This window comes from Mus caroli, unplaced genomic scaffold (genome assembly GCF_978045245.1).
Source record: "Mus caroli unplaced genomic scaffold, Mus_caroli_1 scaffold_9, whole genome shotgun sequence".
Taxonomy (NCBI): Eukaryota; Metazoa; Chordata; class Mammalia; order Rodentia; family Muridae; genus Mus; species Mus caroli.
Window position 1 is genome coordinate 24,767,369 of NW_028227264.1, and position 20,562 is coordinate 24,787,930.

The 20,562-nt window shown below is 36.2% G+C and overlaps 1 protein-coding gene across 4 annotated transcripts in view; it reads right to left on the bottom strand.

The window, feature by feature from the left end:
• The window catches only part of Lama2 (laminin subunit alpha 2), a 621,901-nt gene that overhangs the window by 240,564 nt on the left and 360,775 nt on the right, over positions 1-20,562 (bottom strand). For all 4 annotated transcript variants that reach the window (XM_085842707.1, XM_085842706.1, XM_085842705.1 and 1 more), the window contains exons 16-18: positions 20,318-20,431; positions 16,179-16,306; positions 8,492-8,578 (exon numbers count right to left, since the gene is read on the bottom strand). In XM_085842707.1, the coding sequence (XP_085698833.1) occupies positions 8,492-8,578; positions 16,179-16,306; positions 20,318-20,431 (329 nt within the window). The remainder of the gene's footprint in view (positions 1-8,491; positions 8,579-16,178; positions 16,307-20,317; positions 20,432-20,562) is intronic.

The following is a 20,562-nucleotide window of genomic DNA, read 5'->3' on the forward strand; positions in this document are numbered from 1 at the left end:
TCAGACACCAAACCCTGACACTATTTTTGATGCCAAGAAGTGCTCCCAGACAGGAGCTTCATATGTTGGTTCTCTGAGAGGCTTTGCCAGCATTTGACTAAGACAGAAGCAGATACTCCTCCCACCAGAAAAATTATGGAAGCTGTATATTCAGAGATTAGAAGAATATTCCTACTAATATTCCTACTAATACAGCCAGCCATCGGACTGAGCCTGGGAACTCCAAAGGGAGAGTCAGGGGAAAGACTGAAAGAGCTGAGGAGATTGCAAACCCATATAAAGAACAACAATATCAACTAACTGGATTCTCCAGAGCTCCCAGGGACTAAACCACCAATCAAAGAGTACACATGAGTGGGTCCATAGCCCCAGCTACATATGTACCAGAGGATTGTCATATCTGGCATCAATGGGGGGCGCTTGATCCTGTGGAGGCCTGATACCCTAGCATAGGAGGGATGCTAGAGGGGTAAGGTAGAATTGAATGGGTGGATAGGGGAGCACCCTCATAGAGGTAAAGGGAGGGGGCATGGGATGGGGATTTGTGGAGGGGAGACTGGGAAGGAGGACAACATTTGAAATATAAATAAATAAAATAACTAATAATAAAAGGTAAGAGGTAGAAAGGTTCCATTGCTGATTAAAAAGTAATCCCAATCATAGAGAATGTTATTCTGCATGTCAATTAATCATAAGAATTATTGTTATTACTTTTGTGTCATCTAATTAAAATTACTAAATATCATAGTCCCATAGGTCTTTCCAGACTCTCAGATTTTCTTATCAGCACACTGATTCGAATATGGAATCTCTGACCCTCTCATGTTTACCAGCAATGCAGTGTGAAGACTGTAAAAAACAATTTGTAGGATTTCTTGTTAAATTTTCAGATGATATGATAGTATACTTAAGTGACCCCCAAAAATTCAACCAGAGAACTCCTAAACCTGATAAACAGCTTCAGTGAAGTAGCTGGGTATAAAAATTAACTCAAACAAATCAGTGGCTTTTCTCAACACAAAGGATAAATAGCCTGAGAAAGAAATTAGGGAAACACCACCCTTCAAATAGTAACAGAGAACATAAAATACCTTGGTGTGACTCTAACTAAGGAAGTGAAAGAACTATATGATAAGAACTTCAAGTCTCTGAAGAAAGAAATCAAAGAACATCTCAGAAGATGGAAAGATCTCCCATACTCATGGATTGGAAGAATTAATATAGTCAAAATGGCCATCCTGCTGAAATCAATAAACAGATTCAATGCAATCCCCATCAAAATTCCAACTCAATTCTTCACAGAGTTAGAAAGGGCAATTTGCGAATTCATCAGGATTAACAAAAATTCTAGGATAGAAAACACTATTCTCAACAATAAATTAACCTCTAATAGAATCACCATCCCTGAACTCAAGCTTTACTACAAAGCAATTGTGATAAAAAAAAAAAAAACCTGCATGGTACTGGAACAGCAACAGACAGGTAGATCAATGGAATCAAATTGAAGACCCAGAAATGAACCCACGCACCTATGGTCACTTGTTCTTTGACAAAGGAGCTAAAACCATCCAGGGTAAAAAAGACAGCATTTTCAACAAATGGTGCTGGCTAAACTGGTAGTTAGCATGTAGAAGAGTGCAAATTGATCCATTCTTATCTCCTTGTACAAAGCTCAAGTCTAAGTGGATCAAGAAACTCCACATAAAACCAGAGACACTGAAACTTATAGAGGAGAAAGTAGGAAAGAACCTCAAAGATATGGGCACAGGGGAAAAATTCCTGAATAGAACAGCAATGGCTTGTGATGTAAGATCAAGAATTGATAAATAGGACATCATAAAATTGGAAAGCTTCTATAAGAAAAAGACACTTTCAATAAGACAAAAAGGCCACCAACAGATTGGTAAAGGATCTTCACCAACCTAAATCTGATAGGGGGCTAATATCCAATATATACAAAGAACTCAAGAAGTTGGACTCCAGAAAACCAAATAACTCTATTAAAAATGGGGTACAGAGGTATACAAAGAATTCTCAACTGAGGAATACCGACTGGCTGAGAAGTACCTAAAAAATGTTCAGCATCCTTAATCATCAGGGAAATGCAAATCAAAACAACCCTGAGATTCCACCTCACACCAGTCAGAATGGCTAAGATCAAGAACACAGGTGACAGCAGATGCTGGCGAGGATGTGGAGAAAGAGGAACACTCCTCCATTGCTGGTGGGATTGCAAGCTGGTATAACCACTCTGGAAATCAGTCTGGTGGTTCCTCAGAAAATTGGACATAGTACTACTGCAAGATCCAGCAATACCTCTCCTGGCCATATACCCAGAAGATGTTCCAACTTGTAAGAAGGACACATGCCCTACTCTGTTCATAGCAGCCTTATTCATAATAGCCAGAAGCTGGAAAGAACCCAGATGCCCCTCAACAGAAGAATGGATACAGAAAATGTGGTACATTTAAACAATGGAGTACTATGCAGCTATTAAAAACAATGAATTTATGAAATTCTTAGGCAAATGGATGGATCTGTAGGATATCATCCTGAGTGAGGTAACCTAGTCACAAAAGAACACACATGATATGGACTCATTGATAAGTGGATATTAGTTAAGAAACTCAGAATTCCCAAGATACAATTTGCAAAACACATGTAACTTAAGGAGAAGGAAGACCATAGCGTGGATACTTCAATCCTTCTTAGAACAGGGAACAAAATACCCATGGAAGGAGTTACAGAGACAAAGTTTAGAGCAGAGACTGAAGGAATGACCAACCAGAGACTGCCCCACCTGGGGATCCATCCCATAAACAACCACCAAACTTAGACATTATTGCAAATGCCAACAAGAGCTTGCTGATAGAACCTTGATATAGCTGTCTCCTGAGAGGCTCTGCCATTGCCTAAGAAATACAGAAGTGGATGCTCACAGTCATCCATTGGATGGAGCACAGGGTCCCCAATGAATGAGCTGGAGAAAGAACCCAAGGAGCTGAAGGGGTTTGCAGCCCTATAGGAGGAACAACAATATGAACTAACCAGTATCTCCAGAGCTCCCTGGGACTAAGCCACAAATAAAAGAATATACATGGTGGGACTTGTGTCTCTAGCTGCATATATAGCAGAGGATGGCCTAGTCAGTGATCAATGGGAAGAGAAGCCCTTGGTCTTGTGAAGGTTCTATGCCCCAGTATAGGGGAATGCCAGGGCCAGGAAGCATGAGTGGATGGGTTGAGAGCAGGGGAAGAGGGGAGGGAATAGGGAATTTTCAGAGAGGAAAGTAGGAAAGGGGATAACATTTGAAATGAAAACAAAGAAAATATCTAATAAAAAATAATTTACATGAGTATAAAAAATATGGACATCCTGACTATACTTTTTCCTATTCATTAATTTTTCAAGTCAAATCATGGCATTTTCACAAAATAACCTTTAAATGTAAACGTGAATTCAGATCACACAACAGTTCCATAGCTGAGTTGCTGCTGCTGCTTGTTTAGGAACAATATTATTTATTATAGGAAGGGAAAAAACCAAGGAAAATGAATGTTAGTTGAAGAAAACAAGGAGAATAGGAAAAATCAATGGAATAGGACCAATAGACCTCTGCCTCATTCTGTCCCATCATTCCTATGGAATAGGATCGATGGTCCTCTGCCTATCTCATTCTGTTCCATCATTCCTTAATGAATTTTCTGTTATCATCTGAGACATACATTCCCATGCCCCCTCTTCTTAAATACTTAAAAAGAAGAACAGAAAAAGCAACAGAACCATTTTATATGACATTATTAGAAACAAGGAATTGTATTATTCTATGGTCTAGGCCCAAGAACTATATATTTACACATCTATCCACAGAACAACTAGAGACAGACAAGAGTTAGAATCAAAGTCTTTTCACTCTGGTGGAGCTGAACGCTGGTAGCTGAAGAAGTGATAGTACCTGGTTCAAGACTGGAACGATGGCAGCCTTTTAGAGAGAACTACATCAGCACAGGAGGAACCTGAAGTCTAACCGGGTTGCCTGAGATATGTGCTATGGTCTCACTGGGTCCCATTCAGCTAAATGCTGGCTTGCTCACAAAGTGCCTGTGCTAAAACCTGAAGGTACTGGTGAGGCAGTGGGCTGAACTGGACACCTGACCACAGCCCAGAAGTTGCACTGTCAAGAAACAGTTCTTGGGCACAAAATATGATGCTAGATCCAAAAGCCAATTGCTTCCTCCTCACAGTGCATGATCACTTGTGAACAGCCTCCAGCTGTTACAATTCTGGTAACAGTGTGAAGAAAGAGGAATGAGTCTCTCTGCAGCCCAAACCCAGGGACTAATGATCAAGTCTTGGACAGGAAATGTTTGCAGCATTGTACTTTAGGGTGAGTGGAATTCATCTAGATTAATATCTTTCTGAATTAGAGAATATATAAATGATGTTTTTGATTTTAAATGAATAAATAACCTCCATTTATATCTAAAATGAATCTTTTGGTTAAAATTATAGGTGAACTTTTAAAATATTAAGCCTTTGGAGTCGATTACCTTCCACATTTTCAGGGGTATTTGTAAGTATTCTATGGGCTTCTCTCTCTTCAACTAGTGAGCTCTCAGTATTTGTCATTTGGGGAGAAGATGGGGTTTAAGGAATGTGAACATCACATTGTTTTATATTTTCCTATAGTTATTATGCCATAGATTTTTGTTTGTCTCAGCAACAGATACTGAAAGCCACTTAATACCTGATTGTCATTGACACTTGATTAGCTTTCTGGTCTTTATTTTATGCTCACTGAAACCCTTCATGCTATTTCTTTCTGCTTTTCTAAATAATAAAAGCCTAGAATTTTAACAAAGAATCATGATAAATGTGTCTTCCTTCCTCTCAGTATCCTAACTTTATTTTCTTTGTAAAACTATACTCAGTGAAGAAGCTACACGACTTTCCAAGCTATAGCTAACACTTGAAATCTTAAGGAATATCATCAATAATTTGATACTTTGTTGTCACATATTACCTTTGTTGGTTGGTTGTGTTGCTTAAATGTTTCAATTCCTCAGTTCAAGAAACAAATCCGTTTTATATTATATACTGGTAGGAAAGACAGGAAAAGTGGAATATAGGGAATTTCTGGACTTTGGGTTGTGGTTTCTTGTGTCTCTCCCCTCTTGTAAGTCTTGCCCGAAAAACAAAAGTAGGGTGATTCTTCATCAGGGTATAGAGGAGATGGGCACGAAGTTCATGTCCTGTCCTATTTACAGATCTATTGGCTTTTGGATGCCACTGGAAGAGGAAAAGCCAGCCTTCTTAAGTGAAATGAAATGACACCTTGTCTATCAACCACACTCTGAAGCTGTCACACAACAAAGTGGATCCATGCATTTGAAGGATTTTGTTTGTGTGGTTGTTTGTTTGTTTGTTTGGTGTGTGTGCATGTCCGTGTACATGTGTGTATGTGTTTTAAAGGGGGAAGAAGAAATTGGGCTAGAATGGAGGTAGAAGAGGATCTGGAAGGAGCTGAAGGAGAGACATGAATATGAGTAAAATATGTTTCATAAAATTACAGAGAATAAACAAATGCATTGTTTTAAAAAAATGAGTTGATACATGGTGGTGTATGCCTTTCATCTCAGCACTTGGGAGGCAGAGGCAGGCAAATCTGAGTTCCAGGCCAGCCTGATCTACAGAGTGAGTTCCAGGACAGCCACTGCTACACAGAGAAATTCCCATTTCAAAAAAACAAAACAAAACAAAACAAAAAATGAGTTGACGATGGAGTCAGAAAGAGACATAGAAATAAAGATATAGAATCTGTTAGTTCCCAGTGTTAGTCTCAAAGAAGCTAAATGGTTCTTTTTTTTTTTTTTTTTTTTTTTTTTTTGGGTTTTTCGAGACAGGGTTTCTCTGTATAGCCCTGGCTGTCCTGGAACTCACTTTGTAGACCAGGCTGGCCTCGAACTCAGAAATCCGCCTGCCTCTGCCTCCCGAGTGCTGGGATTAAAGGCGTGCGCCACCACGCCCGGCCTAAATGGTTCTTGAACAATTGTTTCCCTAAGAGTGATAGAAAGGGGAGGGAGTTAGCTAAAATATGGAAAGGGAAAGCTAATGGTGAGGACCAGGGGAAGGAAGAGGTCAGCTGAAACATACTTGTATAAATCATTCAGGACTGGTCAGCCACACTGTGTGTCAAATTTTTTTGAAACACTCATAAACACAAACACTTATCTACTGCACACACACATGCACACAGAAACCTTGTACTCCATCAACTGTTTAGAACTTCAATTCATGATGGCTTACAAAAGAGAAAGCAAAAAAAAAAAAAAAATCTACTCATACTGTCCATGCATCACTACTCCCCTAGAAGACTGGCATCTCAGAAAGGAAATTAGTTGATATAGAGAATATAAAGTTGTATCATGTCTTCTTGACACACTCATATCATAAAATAAGAGCACTAGATTTGAATTTTCATATATGATGAGCCAACCAAGTTGACTGAGTTATCTCAGTATCCACTACAAGGAATGTTAGACATGTTAAGTTGTCTGTGGATCTCTCCTAAACATAATTGATCATGGAAGTCCTTACTACAGAAATGGTAACATCATGGATGACACCTTGTTAGCTACAGAATGTTGGGTTTGGTGGTGCTGACTTTGTTTTTTGTTTTGTGGGGTTTTTTCCCCCATCAATGCCCACAAATGCATTTAAAAATATTTCTATTAGTATTTCTGATCCATCTGGTGGGGTTTTTGACTCATAAAAATGATCTGAAATGGAAAATCTTAAGTATATAAGGAAAATCTTAACCTAAATTCTGGCTAAGGAAATACAGTTTGTCATTACCTCTCTAATAATACTAGAAGATTCTTTTGGGCTGGAAAACTTAAATTGCAAGTAAGATGTACCATTTTCTACATAGTCTATGCATCTTGCCATCTTCTGAATCTGATTAATATACATTTTAGACAGGGCATCATGCTTTCTGTCAGCCACTTCTTTCTTTGCAGATTTGTATTATTCAATTAGAATTCTCCCTAGAACACATGTGACTATTCCCACCCACATTCAAGAAGGTAGTGAGTTGCTTGAAGACAAAGGTGGAAAAAAATGCATCTGCTTACATTCAGTTTCTTACCTTGTACCTAACATATGGTAGTTCGTAAATAAATATTTGTTAAATAAAATGTGCCTGTTAAATTGCAGATGGCTCAGAAACTGTGTAATGTGCAGAAAGGACAGAGCACGAAGCAACACAATATGAATACATCAGAGACCAGGCTCATCCAGATAAGCAGATTTAATAGCCTTGTATGACAGAGCAGCTGTCATTTTCCAGTTGCTAAAAAAAGGTTCCCTGTAGTAAGCTGGGGAGGGGGGGTGCTGTTATGAGACATCAACAGAAATCTGTCCTGGCAGTGCTATGGAGTCCTATTAGAATGTCATATACACATGCCTTTATTTGGAAGATACACAATTAAAGATCTCCAGTTTCTTAACTGCAAATAAATCCCCCTTTATTTCAGGTCTGTTCTTCCCTATCTCATTTACTGAGGCTGACACAGTCACAAACAGGATTTATTACTGCCGGGAACTGCTACTGACAGGCTATGCACAGACTACTAGCTGCTGGCCAAGTTCTCCCTGGGTGAAAGTTTAACAGTGATGGCTGCCAAGAAGGTAAAAAAAGGATGGGTAGAATCAGCACTCCTTGAGGAGAAGAGAAGGCAGGCCATGGCAGTGGCCTGGCTTTTCTTCCTCCGTCTTACCCATATCCCCACCAATAGTCGCTGAGGATACTTCTTTTCAAAGTCAAAAACATATCTATTTGTCCATATCCACAAGGAAGAAATTTGCATCCCTTTTCAAATTGGGAGTGAATACACACAAGAAAAGTTTCTCCGAATATATTTAAGGAGAAAAAATATGATTATGGAAACTGAAATAATATCTGTCGTTCTGTTCCCCAGAAACTTAACAGGAATTAAGATACCAGTTTAAGAATGATTAGAAGGGGATATAAATTATGATAATAAATTATGTTTTGCTTTGTTCCAAGTATATTTACAGTAACTTATAGGCCACTTGCTGAACTATGAACTATGAATTTAAGCCACATTTTAAGGACAAAAAGCTAATTATGAAAAATAAATAGTGCTAAGGGTAGACAGTAAGATAAATCTTAAAATGATAGCTTTCCACTTGAGCAACACTTCTTAAAGAAAGAGTGTAGGTTAATGCTTGACCTTTAAGATTAAAACATTAATCAGATATCCTTAGAGTGAATGGAGATTTATAGACCAATTTGCAGAGGATAAATAAACTATAAAAATAGAGTGCATCTGTGTGCCAAGTGTGATAAGAAAGTTTATTTCACCCCATCGAGTGGTGCAGCTTTACTGGAGCAAGGGAAGATCGCGCCTGTGGTTTTATAACTCTCAAGGTAGAAATCATTTTGCAAGGCAATGTGACATATGCTTACCTCTCACAGCGTGGTCCTGTGTACCCAATAGGACACTCATCACAGATCAATCCCAGACTCCGGTCTAAATGGCATGTTGGACTAAAGCTGTGGTGACAATGTTCAGGAGACAAAGAGGAAGCATATACATGAGATCATTAGCAGTACATCCTCATATATCTTTCTCTACCACTGCTGTGCCCAAAGCAGGCAGGCTGGCCACTCTCATCTCCCAGACAGAATAGAGTCTGGCTAATGGAGGATGAAATGGCATTGCTATTTTAACAGACATGAATCTATTCCAAGTTGAGAGCAGGAACCCTATGTCATGTTATTGACTTTTGACTGTTCTGGCTCTGAGATCACCAGCAAAGAGAGTGGACACATAGCAGCCTTGCAAATTCTCCCCAGGTTTGGAAAAAACTTACTTTCAAATTCCCCCTTTACAAGCATATACCTCAGAACTAGAAGCAGCTTGGAGAAATCTGAGACACAATAGAGCTCTAGCAGTGGAGCCATGGTAGATGTATGAGGTCTATATCCAGACCAGGAGCCATGGGGCCTGTGTGCTGGCAGATGTGGACCCACAGGCATGATGCCACACAAATGGAATCCCTAGAAAAGCTTTCAGCAAAGACCTAATGCATACATTCTACTTCATTTATAATCAAACAAATCAAACAAAACCAGCTTTGCCACTTCATATCTCCCAGCCTGTTCCCATATGTACCTGTCTTTAAGCGCAATTTCAGAAGTAACAGAGTGTGACATCAAGACCAACCCAGCACCACTATATGGTAGCATCAGCCTCTGTTTTCCTATTCAGTGTTAGTTTCACTACTTTGCCTGGTAAGAAACATCTTCCATGCAACACCTTATCCAGTGTTAACTGTTTTCTGGTTTTTCCATGAGCCATCATTGGCTCTGAGTTTTGGGTTACATTGTTCTTTTGAATTTTTTATTTTTATCTCATATACAAATTACATATAATCTAATTTAAAATTTATATAATAGTATGAATATATTTGTGTATATGCACATACATATTACATGTACATACACACATACACACACATATATACACATATATATTAATTTTCATGGTATATGTTATCCATATAGTAATCATGTTAAGTATATCTCTTAAAACATCTTTTATTTCTTTATAATAATAATTTTCAAAATCACGTGCTGCATATTTCTGAACTATATATGCTTTTTTTTAACCTACATACCCATTATTGTATAACACTATGTGAGAAATTCTTGGTCTCAGTTAATTATAACTTCATATGCTTGATCAGCCTTTCCCACCCCCTGCTTCCATTGCTCTCTCAGCCTCTTCTCATAAGAAAGATCTCTACACAATCAACTTTTCTAGACTCTACACCACCATTTTAAAGGCAATTGCCCTCAATTAATCTTACTCCAATTATGTCTTCCCTGTGATATTTTCTATTTTACAATTCAAAGCAACTGCTTAAAATGAAATAATTACATCACAATAAATTAAAAATGTTAGACCTTGTCTGGTTCTGCTTCTGATAGTTGGTGAGAATCTGGAATATTTTTCTATCTTTACTGCCAATCATGACTACCTCTTAAAAGTAACCCATCTCTGGCTTAACTCTGAGTAGACCTGCAATGCTTCAATAATTCTCATTTCTCTATAGTTCCAAGTTATTAGGATCCATTAGACACATCATAGTGGCTATTTCAGCTCATTTCAAAATCTAAATGAATCTGTGGGGTCAGAAAGAAAGTGGCCAGAAAAACCCTTGAATTTATAAAATTTATCCGAGCAAGAGAGGTTCTGATGGGTGCTGTGGAAACCCAGCTCATGGGCTAAGGAGGAATCTCTTGTGAAAGAAGAGCTTACGACAAAAGGGTTCACATGTGTGGTGTCTTGTATATATTAAAGCAAACAAACAGAAATCTGATTCCTCCCATTACTTACTTGTGGCTTGTTATTGTTTGCAAAGTTGACAGAAGGAGCTGGATTCTGACAACTCCCTAGCATGTACACGTGTTCTTCCACACTTGGCACTTTCTAACTGCCTCATGTTTATGGAAAGAGGGACCTCCATGGAGAAAGGTGAGGGTTTCAACCTTGTGGGACTACACACAGTGCATGAAAATGAATGAATTATTTTCCTAAAAATTCTAAATCAGTTTATCATCAAGACATGGCAATGGTGACTGACAAGACTTCTGACACCTTAAAACCATTTCTAAAATAAATGTCAAATTCTTTTTAAAAAAATACTCTCTTGTCAGTTAAGCTAACAGCAGTAAAGTCAAATGTGCTTCCTGACAGAGAGCAATACTTTTTCAGGAAAGATATTAAGCAGTAACAATATATTCTATTTGACTGACTCTTACCTTCCAGAGTACTGTTTATCATAATTGTACTGAATTTTATCAGAATCCTATGTGCTGGTTGAGACACTCACAATTTTACTTCCTCAAGGTCGCACACTACTTTCCAGGGGAATTTACAGGAGATCCATAGCTTCAGGGTCTTCATTTGATCCTCTCCTCAGCTATATCTACCTGTCATTCAACCTTGCTGATGAGAATTCCATGAGTTTAAGCTCCCATGCTTACTTGTCATGGTGTATTCACATAAAATCTCTTCTTAAAATATCCCCCTTATGCACGCCACACTCCTTAAACAATGCTAAGTGGGCAATGTTTCTTTCCTAGAGTAATTATAGTCACAGTCACAAGAGAAGATGACAAGCAATGATATAAAGAAAATTAGAACAAGAAACAAATGTGGACAGTAATGATGCCCTGGGAGTCTTCACAGGCAGAGTGGTAGCCTCCACACAGACTCTGGCCCACATGTGGAGCTGATTGCTGTGAGACACAAGAAGAGAATGGGAAGGTCATCACTGAGTTCAAGTGATTCTAACCTTATGCCAGTGAATGCTGGTTGGCTCATGTATCACTAACAGACAAAAAGATTCTGTTTCATAGATTTTCCAGCCCATGACAACAAACATTAGCTGAGCTAAGGGCAAAGATGGGAAGAAAGGCAAGCTGTTGTTGGAATGAACTGTAGAGCCTTTCTCAATAGCGAAGCATATATTATATGTGCAAGGACTTATTTATATGTATGTATATATATTTATAATTAGTCATACATGACTATGTGTGAGTCCATATGAAATATGAATTCACATGTACAGCTATAACTAGCTTTGTCTTAAAATAACATTAAATTGTCATGGAATATATATACAAGGACTTATTTATAACTATGTATATATATAATATATATACATACTTATAATTACAGTTGTACATGACTGTGTGTGAATCTGTATGTAAATATGAATTCACATGTAGAGGCATAATTAGCTTTGTTTTAAAACAATATTAAATTGTCATGGAACATATTGCTATAGCTTATCCTGAAACATACTTTCCAATTATAAGTACTAAATTTGATAATTCAAAATGACTACATGTGTAGATGTGTCCATATGTATAGTTTACATGTGTATGTACATATGCATATATACACATGTGTATGAGGCTGCACATGCATGTGATTGCCCAGGCTTGTAGAGGCCTGAAACTGAATGCTGGTTATCTTACTTGATTATTATGTACTTTAATTATTAAGGCAGGGTCGGTTGGTTTCTCTCTCTCTCTCTCTCTCTCTCTCTCTTTCTCTCTTCCTACCAAATTTGCCTAGTCCAGCTAGGTAACTTGCTTGCTCTCCAGATCTCTTGTCTTTATTTTCCTGATTGCTGATACCATAGGTCTCCACCATGTCTGGTTAGCTTATACATAGATGCTGTGAATTTAAACATCAGTCATCATACCTGTATGGCAAATACTTTATCCACTGAGCGACCGTCCCAAGCCAATGTAATCTTATATGTAAATCCTAGAATCAGCTCTCGAAATGCTTTGCTGTTTTATAGTTATAGCTCATAGTATTGTTGATGCCCATGCTTAGTATGGCAGTAGTACATACGACTTGTCAAGACCCCACCTCATGTCCACATTGTGACAACAATCCCTCTAAAGGCATTGTATAACTGAAGATACTTCAGAAGACTTCAATGATAGTATCTATTTTTGTACAAACTAAGTGTTTGAGCAATGATATTCATGGATTTTTGTCTTTAAACTATGAGCTTTGTGACTAAAACTTAATGAATATAAAATGAAATGTTTATACTTTGCTTATTTCTCCTCCAGAAGTAAATTTCATTACTTCAGTTACTATCTCTAGTTAAAATATATACATCACTAAGATGAAAAGGACAAACTACACAGTGGAAGTACCTGATGAAAGTGATATATATTTATAATTTATATATCATATGCTCATCTATATCCATATATCTTAGGAATCATACCTATCTATCTTTATTTCCCTCACATTTGATTCATTTAACAATATTATCTAAGAAATTTGGAGCCAAATGCTTGCAATTTCTAAGATTTATGACCAGGAATTAAGAGATAAATCACTAAGATAAAGTTATCACTAAGCCTGCACTTCAAATGGAGGTTGCAGCAACCTTTAGCTCTTTTTTATTACTTTTGAATAACCTGTGAAAATTCAAATCTCATTTTATAAATTAACTGTGGATATTCAACTATATCTCGGAGTACCTAGAAAGATTATATAACAGAAACATTTTTAAAGGAGTTTTTCAATTATAAAGATGGTTTCCTTTACCAGTAGGTAGCTATATATATTGAGTAGCTTTTAATATTTCACTGAAAATATTTAGATTATTAGATAAAGATAAACTTTACCTATTGCTGTTGTAAAGCTACATTACAATAATTTTGTAAATTGTTTTCAATTTAATAGATTTGATAACTCTAGTCACAAAACTTACAAACATATAGCTTATAACTATGTATAAGTTATAAACTATGTGGAATACATTTTATTATTTTTTGTTTACAAAATACTGCAATTAAATCTGTAATTTAAAATAGGCAATCATTCCTCTCACAAATCTATCAAAGATTAGAAAGACTATGGCACATTTAAATATTTACTGTTGATAAAATTATCTTAAAATTCAATTAATTCTGCCCTTTGTTACTAATGCTAATATATATATACATATACATAAATATATATATATATATATATATATATATATATATATATGTATAATCAACATAATTAAAACAAGCTGGAATGCACTTGTTTTAGGAAATACCATCATTAGACATTGGGATTCCGATTCTTTTGGCAGGATTGATGGAGTTTTAATGTTTGCTGAGGGTGTTGTCTTGGGAAGAAATAATTAGAACTATTACACAATGAGACACACAACAAACCTAGAGGAAATATGGTTCATGATTACCATTGATTATCCAAGTAACTTCTCTTCCAAAGGACTCTTTTCTCATGTACAACATTGGTCAGATTTGAGAAGAAATCCATTATGTGTATATGTTCAATCATTTCTATGCTTTTAAGTAAACAAGGGTGGGATTCACAGGATGCAGTGAGTGGTCAGCATTACTGAACTAATAGTGTGCTAATAATAGCAGTGTTTTGGCTGGGAAGATGTGCTGTGGGAAAATCCCGGGTACCACCTGTCTGTTTTTCTCTGTATAGATTAGTGTAGAACTGTGATTTTTATGGATCGGTAGATGGTTTGGACAATACCATTCAGCCACAGTGAACACAGAGGTCTTGTCTTATGGCAGGCTGGGGTGGGGGGAGGGCGCGGGAGGGACTCTTCAAATGAGCAGCCATCTGCAATCTTATTATATCATGTCCAGCACAGGCCTCTAAACAATATTTGGGGAGGAATTTCCTTCATTTGTTCCCTTACAATCTTTGCTGTCCAATTTCCTTCTTTCTTCTCTCTGACATCGTTATTGATTTAAAGTTCTTTGGTCCTAAGTCTGTTTAGACTCATTCCCTGGATGCTAGAAATAAATGTATGATCATCAAAATATATTAAACCAGGGTCTCTTTTCTTTTCAGCCTCTCATTCTCTCTAGGAACTCTCACTTACCAGGCAGATCCATGAATTATTTTTAGTATTCTCACTCAAAATATGCATTTTATTTTTCAAAAAAAATTAATATGTACTGCAGAGGAATGAAAATAATGAGATTAAATAACTTCACATATCAATGGGACATTTGAGATCATGTCTCTGAACAAGTTCTTTTAAATCTGTTCTTAGCTCTCCGTGCCATCCACTATTTTAATTGCTTTATACATTTGAATTGTGTAATTCTCACACAGCTCCAAATGGGGTTAACTTGGTGAATGGAGTGGCATTTTGGTAACCTGCTCAAGTTTTGCATCTTGAAGTGTGGAGTTAGCATGAAACCAAGGAATTCTAGCTCTAGATAGGACATCAAAATGCTAGCTTCTTCTCAGAAACTTCATTTATTCATCTACAAAAATGGAAAAAAATAGTATCGACCTTCCTGGGTTATTTTTGGAGCTGAAACATCCAAACATAGTGTTCCAGCCTGTGCCTGGCTCTGGCAGTCTGCCCTCACTAAACACGTGTTCTTCCCTTTGTCACACTAAATTCAGAAGAGAGCAGTTGGAGGGAAGGTGAAGGTTTCAGAGGTTCTGAATAGCAGAAACCTCAGTTCTCAATAGGACTTAAGGAATGGCAGAATTATTTCCCAAGTCTTTTGCTTGGAATCTTATCCACTGAATCTAACAGATGACCATATAGCACAGGCCCTTCTTGGATATGACCTTAGAGTTTACCTTACTTGATCAAATTCTCAGGTGAAAAGGCTACAGCTGACATATTTTCCTTAACATTTAAACTTCTGCTTTATAGTATTATCACAGCATCTGGAAAGAGCTGAAGGAATATATTACAGCAAGCGGTTTACTAAGCACCAACTTTGCCTTCAATAGGCCTCTTCCAAGAGGGCTTCTCTTCTTTGAGTGCAATTAGTGACTGAGCTCAGTGGTAGAATATGTGCTCAGTTAGCATGCTAAGGCTCTGTGTTTAGTTTCCAGCATTATGAACGACAACAATAAGAAATAAAATGGCACATATTTGTAAGTATTTATTAAACAAATACTAATTTATGTTCAATGTAGTGTGCCTAAGAATAGTGTTTGTTTGTTTGTTTGTTACAGGGCCATTTATTTAGATATACCTGGGCTTTAGGAACGTGCCATCTTAAAAACTAAAATAGATTATTCTCTATCTCATAAAGTTTAGGCTCAGTCAAGGTATTTTGTTTTTTTCTTTTTAAAATATCTGCTCTGGTAGACTAATTCTGTAAATGCACAAATTAAAGAGATTGATTATAAAGCTTACATTATACTTTTTCAAAAATCTACATTATGTAAGTTAATATAAAAATCATCACTCAGAGTTCAATGCTCATTTATGATACAATATATGTCATGAAACAAGTTTAGTAAGGCATATATAACATAAATATATTACAATAAATGATTATTAATAAAGTTTATATTTGGTACAAAATGGGTTTGTTCTTTGGAATTAATTTAGAAATTTAATTTTAGCTTTATCTCTTAGATTCTAAATCAGATCTATAACCGAAATAGCAAAGTTTTTGGAAATGGTAATAATTTTAAATACTTCACCTTTCAAAACTTACGTTATCCTCTTGAGAAATCCACACGATTTGTCCTGATAATTAGAAGAGCATCCACAGCAGTGGAAGGAAAGCTCTGTAGTAAAGGAAATCTAGTACTCACTTATTTGATGGGATATTGAGTGGACAGGCACAGGGCTGACAGTCTTCAGGGGTTCCTCGAGTAGGGTCACCATAGTAACCAGGGAGACATTCATTGCAGTATGGCCCACCTGTGTGATCCTTACAGTTCTATGAAAGAAGTGCACACCAATTCTTTGCTTTCATCTCAAACACAAGCATGTGACCACAAAATGTTCTGCAGAGTTATTAGTGTGTTTCCATTGGGGAGAGCAATTGCCCACATTAAATGTTAAATTTTACAGCAGGAAAATAGCATTGGGGGTTAAGTAACACATAGTTAATATTTGCCTTATATCTTCCCTCTAGTTTTGGTATAACATAGTTTTTAAAAAATGATCAAATTCATAAAGAAAAATTCTCAAGATGGAAACTGCATTTTGTTTTTTTCCATAAGTCAATGTATATTGTGTGTGTGTGTAGTCATAAATCTCTAATGACATTAAAATGCTATTTTTATAAGACAGCACAATTTATAAATCTCTTTTGAATTGTTTTCTTAGCTCAGACAATAATCTGGGACTTAGTGGACTCTGAAGGATGAGACAATGAATTCCCATATGACATTTATGAGGGCACTGCTTGGTCCACAATTAAATGTTAAAAAACAAATAATTTAAACATGTAAAATATAAATACATACAAAGATATTTATTGTGTTACACATAATCATATATGTACCATTATGTAATTACAATATATAGTTATACTATAAAATATGTAACTATTGCCTTTAGAAATAAAAAGAACAGAGACTACATTTTCTTGCTATTTGTTTTGGAAAGTATGTTTTTTTTTCAAAAACATAATATTTTTTTTATCTCGTCTTATTAACTAGGTTTCTTCCTTGAGTTGAGACACATTTATAAAAGTCACCAAGCCTGAGATTCAGGTGAATAATTCAGCTGCCAAGTAATAGAATTGTCTCTGAGGGTTCCAAGAGCTCAACATCATTAGTCTCCAGTGATCAAATATGTGTGTTTACTACCTATCAAAATGCACTCATTATTACTGAAATATATTTCAGTTTAATAGGTATATACAATTAATAATTTTCCTGCACACTGCAAAAGAATTCATAAACTCCAGGAGTATGCAGCCTTTATTTTATGATCAGTAGACAAATTTTGTAAGAGAAATAGCTAAAATATAAATTAACCTTAAACTGAATGTATAAAGTTATTAACCTTCATGACCACTGGAATAGACTAAGTTAATGACATTCTGAATATTATTTATTTTGATGTTTTAAAATAAGAGTGATTTCAATTACATTTAGTAAATGAACTCAACAGGAAGATAAGAATAAATAAGTAAAGATACAAATTTGAGAATAACTTATTAAAATTCCTTGGAAAGGTCAGACTTATTTATTGAAAGAAATCCAAAATATAATATATTAGATTAACTTTGAACCTCCCATTTAATTCTGTGAGGTAAAGTAACTGATGTTTATTAACTACAAATAAATAGATATTTTTTACATTAAGTGGTATATTTTAAAATTAGCATCTCTTTATTTAAAATTCCCTTTTAAATTGTTTAGCAAACGCATTTTTAAAAGAGGACAGATATTAGTCTCACTGTTAACAGTTATCATGCAATACCTAGGCGTCCATTTGCAGACCATGGCTTCCCTTTAATTGGCTCTTCCTGATACTTCATTTCACTTTCCAAATTTACTTTAAATCACCTCTTTTTTAAAACCTAAGAAGTTGCTTCTTCTTTGAAAAAAAAATGTCTTTTATATATTTTCAAGGTGACATGATGAAAATCAGATCTATAAAATCTTTTGGGTTTTTAAAACAGGATCCTTAAACTGATTACACTGTCACCAGGCCAAAATGAGAATTTTTGAAATTCAGCTGAAAATCTCAGATAATTTGCATGTCTTCAACTACAGATTCGAAAGAGAAACAAATGCAGTGTGTTCCTTATACTGTCTATTTTTACCTTTCATTCGACTGAAATAAGAGTAATCTTAAAACTCAAGTACGTTTGTAATCAAAAATGAGCCAGCACCAGGAAAGCAACACAATGGAAATCAAAACTGGGAAAGAGAGATGTTTTCTCTGATGAGCTGCCTGTTTTCATAGGTAGCTTTTCTATCAAAGTGACTTTTAAGCATTGCTTGCAATTCATATCATGATAGCACCGAGACCCAGACACCTCCTTAGCTTGAAATGCTCCCTGGGTTTTCTCCAATGCACTAGAGTCAAGATGACCTTGCCATACAGATCCACTCTAGGGCAGAAGTCTGGATCCCGTTTTGAAGCCCAACATGCTCATTTATAATCACATATCAAAGGGAAGCCACACTCAATAACTACCTTGATGCTATGTTCATGACTAGCTAAAAAAAAATCTCTCCCTGAAAAATAAAAAGATAAAATGAAAACTTGATTGAGCAGTAAAAATTCCTTTCATATAAAATATTCTAATATTCCTCTGTGTAGATGGTATCAAAACTGATACATTCAAAATGGGAACTCATCACAGTTTGTCCCATTACAGAGAAGTGGCACTTTAACATCTCCAGAGGGGCCTCCATGATCGCTCACGCAGGAAACCCAGGAAGAAGAGATCAAGTCTCAGTGACCAGGATGCACATGGCTTCCCCGTGACCCGTCCTTCATTTAAAGGAAGACTGCTCTCTTCCTGACCCTCACACTGTTGATTACCTAGCTTGCTCTGGCGACCAGTCCCTTCCCTGTTCCCACTCTCAGCACTCTGAACAAGAGTGATTTTGCTCTGAAACAAATGTTTTCTCTTCTGCAAATTATATCATCAAATGGACCAATGTCAGGGTATGATTAATCTTAATGAACCCAACTTCATAAAACACGTTAGGGGGACATTATGAGGGTTGTATTGTGACATTTATTTTTGTCCTTTCAGGGTAAGTAAGGCAAATTAATGTTAGCTTGGAATTGGATATATTTTATTGCACGTCAATAAAGTGTCTTAAAGGTAATTCAATATTTCCCCCCAAGTCATTTTTAAAAACTGTAGTATAATTAAAATGGAAATTGCTCAGTATTTTTATTTGTAAAATCATCATTTGAAAAATTGACTGATCCAGAAATTAGGGCTATCATGCTTTATGCTGCTATGCAATTGAATATGATCTTATACAGAGAAAACAAAATGCATCAATAAAGTGAAATGCCAAATTACAGTGGAACAAAAGCCCTGATTTTTTACTTTGGATTTTTCCCAGCAGCATTCAAGGACAGGAAAAAGCAGAGAAATGGGAAAAAAGGAATACCACATAAGAATTATAGACAACAGAATCTGTCTGAGCTTCTTCAGAGAGAAGAGAATATAATATCCTTCCAAATTGGCATCGTTTCAAATTGTGCGTCTGTGAGACTAATACCATGAGAGGTATAGTTTTAGGCTTCCTGCCGTGTCAGACAATATTAAGCTAACGTGCCCTGGAGTTACCCTGGATGTCTGTTCTGAGAAACTCTCCAGGCCTCAAACTTCTTAGCAGCAAGGACAGAACTCACCACTTTGTACAGTCTATTGTCTGGTTAACAATAACCAGCCAACTGTACAAGAAGGAACAATCTGCTGAAGAGGCATTATATGTGTTTAATATTTTAAAATCCATGTACAGCATCTAAGCTGATCTCAATGCTCAAGAGTTCAAGTAAAAATATTCAATATACACAAATTCTAATGTGAAAGAAACCTCTAAAGTGTAACAATGTAAATTGTTTTATCTTAATGGTTGCATTTTATGTTTTTCATGTTATAGGGATATAAATCATTTTATGTTTTAGAACAGTCCACTTTAAAAAGATTTATAGAAGAGGTAGAATGCATATATATTAAGAGTAGATGTGTATCTGAGTAATTAGTTACAGTTTATAATGATGTATTTGATCCCAATTAAGTTGTTAGACAATATGAAAAAAATCACTTTTTTCATAGTTGCTAGGGAGATCACATATGAAACAGAATTCTTAGTTTCTAACTCACTTCTGGATAAAGATGTTTTGACACATCACTTCTTGACCCACATGCTCAATGTTGCAAAGGTAGCAATCAAATTCCAGGGTTTGCTGAGTGAATTTCAGCCTTGTCACTCAGTATCTTCAACAGAGAAAGACTTACCAGACATTCTCCTGTGATGTCATCACATGCTTCTGCATGAGCAAAGCACTGACATGGTTCACAAATGCCACCAAAAATAGTGCCGTTAACTCTTCGGTACCTAGGCCAACATGTCTAAAAAAAAGATAAGGTTTCAGTCACCTTTCAGTATTAAAAATAAAGGTAGTTTCCTTTTTCATGATAATAGAAAATAACTCAGGTAGTGAACTCAGCAAATGTGCTTGTCAAAGTGGATCTATTATTGA